This window comes from Lissotriton helveticus, chromosome 7 (genome assembly GCF_964261635.1).
Source record: "Lissotriton helveticus chromosome 7, aLisHel1.1, whole genome shotgun sequence".
NCBI lineage: Eukaryota > Metazoa > Chordata > Amphibia > Caudata > Salamandridae > Lissotriton > Lissotriton helveticus.
This window is the reverse complement of record NC_136068.1, coordinates 1880567487-1880573390: the sequence shown is the minus strand read 5'-3', so window position 1 is coordinate 1880573390 and position 5904 is coordinate 1880567487. Positions and strand designations below refer to the sequence as shown.

At 38.3% G+C, this 5904-nt stretch overlaps 1 protein-coding gene across 1 annotated transcript; it reads right to left on the bottom strand.

Moving 5' to 3' along the window:
• Window positions 1-4702: 4702 nt before the first annotated feature.
• LOC144769854 (olfactory receptor 5V1-like) lies at window positions 4703-5635 on the bottom strand. Its single transcript, XM_078654039.1, has one exon. The coding sequence runs from the start codon at window positions 5633-5635 to the stop codon at window positions 4703-4705; it is 933 nt and encodes a 310-aa protein (XP_078510165.1).
• Between the last annotated feature and the right edge of the window lie 269 nt (window positions 5636-5904).

Sequence of the window (5904 nt, the reverse complement as noted above, 5' to 3'; positions counted from 1 at the left end):
ATAGGAAGCACTACTTTGCTAGCCAAAAAGCGTGTCCTAGAATACTACCGTGCTATAATCCACAAGGATGAGAAATACCCTGTAGCGAGACACTTCAGGGACAAACATTTTGCCAACCCTTTAGAAATGAGGTTCTTCATTCTGGAACATATAGAGAGAAGCCCCAGGGGAGGGAACAGAGAACTCAAATTGAGACAAAGGGAATCAAAATATATCATCGATTTCCAAACCAAGGCCCCGGGGGGTCTCAATCATGATGAGGAACTAGCAGTCCATTTGAAATCATAGATATCATATAGATTGATACAGGTAGTAGTAGCACATGATTTAACCAGCAACCAGACATATAATGTACATCGGACTATCCTACGTATAGATGTCCTGTCCATAATACGCTGTGTCATTTTTGAGAGTCCGCAGTTGTATAGAAACTTTTTAAATGTCTATGTTTTTAGAACAATTTTCAAGAAAAATTATCACACTATTCTCACTTTATTTATAATTTTCCCCTTTTTTCTCTCTTTTGACAGATGTAAAGGAATGGGGTCCATTCACTTTACTCACTTACACGGGCACCCCACCTACCCCCTTTTCAACGCAGAGTCACCAAGCACTTTATGTACAGTAAGGCACCTAGCAGCATTTGTATGAACTAGCAGTGGACATTAGCTGATTTAGAGCTGAAGTATACATGTCTATATACTGATACTATGCAAAGAATGTGTTTGCGAGCACTAGTATTGTATTTCTGTGTCCGTACAGAACTAACCGGAATGGTATCTAATCTGGTAATTTTACGTAGAGCCTGTTACGTTGGAGTCTAAAATATGTGCCATTTTAGGTGAAAATATATTAAAAAGTAATTGTGGTATTTAACCTGATAACTATTAGAAAAGTGTGGATTTAGAATCACACAAAGTGCGGAATTTCCGACATTTGTTACTTGAACTTTTTGGCTCTCAGCACTTTAAGATAAAAGATTGTTGAGTCTAAGGACTAGGATACCCAGAATACATGGTGGGATACCCGCTGCTATGACGTATTGCAAGGGAAGGAACAGACACGCTACGTGCTATGACAAATTATGTATAATATCAACAGGACACAGATGATGTATACAAATGTTGTCCCGATAGGATCAGAAATTGTGTAAAGAATTTATGACTAACCGCGTATGCTGGACAATATGTGGCAAAGAAAAAACTATATGTAAAGATATCCTTGTGTAGGAATTTTGGAATGAAATGCCTATTATAAGATGGCGACCGTTACAGAGAACGAAACTATAGGCATTTGTAAGTCCTATTTTTTTGTCGACTATGTTCTACATACTCTGTAAAGCTTTATTAGTATGTTCATTATATATATATATATATATATATATATATATATATATATATATACATATATATATATATATATATATATATGTATGTATGTATGTATGTATGTATGTGTATATATATACATATATATATATATATATATATATATATATATATATATATAGTGAACATACTAATAAAGCTTTACAGAGTATGTAGAACATAGTCGACAAAAAAATATAATATTTTGTACAGGTCGTTATCTAACAACCTGTTTCTATATATTATATATTTGTAATGTGGGCTGTCTAGCGACTTGACTACATTTAGTGTAATTGTCTATAACATAATCCTAGTATGCGTCATCTCAATGTTCTATAACGTATGTATTCTGTGTAGTGTATACAGAGTGTAGATGTATATATGTAATTTTGTCATGTCTGTTTTATGTTTTCGATGTGTGACGACTTATATTGTGTTTGATGTGATTGTTTCTTCCCTGAAGAAGTTCCTTGTGCCAAAGGAACGAAACGTGTTGGCTGATGGCTGACTTTATTTCTATCATAAATAAAGGAGAATAATGGACTTAAACTTGTATCCTGATTACACTTCTGGTGCACCTTTCCTTCTAAAGTATGTCATTTATTCTGGATGCCAGTGGCGCTCAACGACGGCGAGTGCCGGAAGTAGATGCACAGGGCAATTAATCTGACACGACAGGGATTGATGTGCTGAACCTGTGGTCAGCCATTGAAAGTATTGTTTATTTTCTCAAAATGCATTGCACCAGCAGAAAATTGAATTTTCAATTTCCGATACTTCATCAACTTTTATCTACAAGAGTGGATCAACTTTTGTATGTGCTTTGAAAGCTTAAAATCAACATGTTTTGAATAAAGTTTGTATAAGAGAATTATCATCACTTTTTTTTCTTTTTTTTAAATACAACAAATGTTTAATGAGAAAATGTGTCTCAGCAATAAGAACATACCAGACAGAAATTAAGGAAAAAGACAACATCCCTTTTTCAAGAAGTTGCATATTGCTAAAATGTAAAAAAGGATTGTTTGATATTGAAGCCCTAGAGCACGAAATGGTGCGTTCTGTGTCTAGTTCACCTTTTGGTGAACTAGCTCACAGTAAATTCAGAAATGTAACACTCCGTTTGCCCCACGTTTCCCAGTGACTATTTACTGTTGCTGGCCACAACACAGCCTTCTGCCCTCCTGGAGTGAGGTGTGAATGTCTCTCAGGAGAGAACATAAGTGGGACTGCCATTTAAAGAAGTGTTACCTCTATCAGGCAGGAAAGACAAACTTTGTGTGAGCCGAAAAGGGAGGCTTCAAATCATAAGCTGCCTTTGGAGGGAAAATTGTGAACACAAATAGGAGGACCTGCTTTTTTGTTCTGGTAGACATGTGTGGGTGCCAGGGGCAGAAAGAGAGAAACAGTTGCCAACATAGTTCATAGTCCTTAGGTGACCACTCCTGTTAGGTGGTCCTATGAGGTTCATATACTGAAATAGGGGATCTGAAATTGTGGGAGTGAGAAGAATTATTGGATAGGGATGCCACACTAAGCAGGAAGTTGTCATCAGGCAGTAGGGGTCCAACTAGCCATTGGCTAGTAGTCACTTTATACCCGAGGTCATAAATGCAGCACCCCTGGCACCCAGGCCTCATATCGTGTCTGCACTGGAGGGAGCACTGCCTTAACTAGACTGCAACTGCTACTCCTGGGCTGGCAAAGAGAGGACTGTGCCTGTGGTGACCTGCTTAAGAAAAAGTTATCCTCAAGCTCCAGATGGAAGAAGTGACAGCAAGTGTCAGATGGCAGACGTCCTTTTACTACTACAGGCGCACAAAAGGTAAAGATGTTTTCCCTAACAAGATGGTAGCCACAATTGCTTGACAGCCAATGACCATCGAAGTGCAGCCCGGCAGGCCAAGTCTTGATGCTGAAAAGTTGCACTTGAGTCTGTCGGAGTGCTGTTTGGTTGCCCAAGATGGTCACTAGCTTTACTTGAAGGGAACCACTGGTTTTACTGTGACCAAAGACCATTAGACAAGTGGCAATGGGTTCTGAATGGATTTCACCGGGCCTTTGAACCAAATCAACTTGTGTGGCAAAAGTCATGCCACCATGTTCGTGAATCAAAGAGTGACCCATGTCACCCAGTCAGAATCCTCAGCATCCTTCAGTACATTCAGTACCCTGTATCCCTTGGCTCAGGACCACTCCACTTTAGTCTATGGTGGTTCGCCCATCAAACCTGGACTAGACTGGTGACTGCTTTGACCAAGGAATCTGTTAAAACAAATTCAAAGTCATCACAGTAGTTGTCAATGCTTTTTTGTGAATTGAGTGAAAATCAGTGATTTACTATTAGCTTAATATTTTATATCTCCGAAACCCTCCAGTGGATTTTGTTTACTTTGTTATTTAAAAAGTCATAAAATGAGATCTATTTTTGACAATTGGTGTTAGATTTCTTTTGTTTCATATTTTTATTCACCTGAGTTTGTGCTTCTAAATGTTTGCACTTGCTCCTTCATTAATGCACGACTTCTCAAAGCGACAGCTACATAGAATTGACCTAATATTTTACAAATGAGCTTGACTGGACCAAAGATGGATGTGAGTTTATTACATGGTGAGGTGGCACAGCCACTATAAGTAATAAACTGCTGTCCTCACTGTGATCTACTGAAAACAATCCCACAGTGCACCCTCTGCACCTAAAACAGTACGGTAGAACCTGTCTTTCCCTGTATTGAGCTCCTGTTCCCAGCCTAGAGGTGTGGCCAGGAAAATGAGCAATACATCTGTTGTAATCACTCAAAAAAGTTTTTGGGTGCATTTCCTCTCCAATTATTGACATTTAGATTTCATGCCCGGGGGACACTTTGTACTTTATACTAGTGATTGATAGGTAAGTTAAGTATGCCAAACAGGGGTAAGCCAGTTTCAACGTATTGAAAAGGGGAGCACAGGCACTTTACCACTGGTTAGCAGGGGTATAGGGGACAGAAACCTGCGGTAATACCAGGCAAGAGATGGTAATTTGCCTCTTAATATTTTAAAGATGTAGCAAGTGAAGTTTGAAAATGAAAACCGTCCAGCATGAACACATGTTATACTATAATAAAACACAACACATAATGGCAAAATACAAAAAAGAGGAAGGTGTTCCTCTCAAATTAAGCCTATAACCCATTGAACATGGGAGCTGTGAAGACACAACTGTTTTTCTGAGTTGACTTGGAAGAATCCTCAAGGGCTCTACATGCTGGAATAGGTTATCACTAAGCAACATTTACCTGTATGCTATATGTTTTAAGTCCATATACAGACACATGCTGGTTCTTTTTTTCTAATCAAATATGATGTCTATTCCTAGTCTTCCTCAAGGAATTTTTAAACTGTTTGTTTTTCAGACTGTATATAATGGGGTTGAACAGAGGAGTTGCCGCCACATATAACAGTGACATCAGTTTGTTCTCATTCATTCTAAATGTTGATGTTGGTCGTATGTATGTAGAAATGATGATACCATAGAATAAAATAACAACAGTGAGGTGAGAAGCACATGTTGAAAAGGCTTTGCGCCTCCCTTCTGTGGACCTGATTTTCAGGATTGTTGAGATGATGTTGATGTATGATGTCACTGTGAAAGCAAAAGGTGCCAGCCCAAAAATAACAGCTGTGAAGTAGGTCATTGTCTCAATTGTACCAGTGCTGCTGCAAGAAAGTGCCATCACAGCTATTAAATCACAGAAGAAGTGGTTGATTGTGTGAGACCCACAGAAGGAGAGTCTGGAAACTAGTGTAACATATGGTATTGGGTCTATGAATCCAACTATCCAGACTCCTGCAGCAAGTCTGATACACATTACATTATTCAAGATATATATGTACCTTAAAGGATAGCAAATGGCCACATAACGATCATAGGCCATCACTGCAAGAAGAAAGAATTCCACAGACGCCAAGGACATGAAAAAATACATCTGCGACAAGCATCCAGTGAAAGAAATCAGTTGTCTGGGCAGAAAGAAGTGTGCCAGCATTTTTGGGGAAGTTGTTGTTGTGTAAGTGATGTCAATAAAGGCTAAGTTTGAGAGAAAAAAATACATTGGTGTGTGCAGTTGCTTGTTGGAATAAACAATTGCCATGATAAGAATGTTCCCCGCCAGAGTTGCCATATAAATTAACAGCAAGGCAAAAAAAAATGGAAACATCAAATGTGGAAAATCAACAAAACCTGTGATTAGGAACTCATTTGCTGACGTCTGATTCCTAGGTTCCATTTGTCTCGTGATGCAGCTTCTCTGTATTGGAACCTCATGACTTTCTACAATTAAAAAGACAAGATTCATCAATATGGGACATGAATGGGTATTTATGTTTAATGGGATATGGGCTCTTGGCTATCATCATTTTAAATTTGCAATTAGACGAAATCTGTCAAATTATTATACAAAGTACAACGGTTACGAAGCACTTTAGTTTGTTATAGTTACTTTTTGCACAAGGACAATGAAAAAACCTCACATGATGTATGTTCTTAATTTCAATG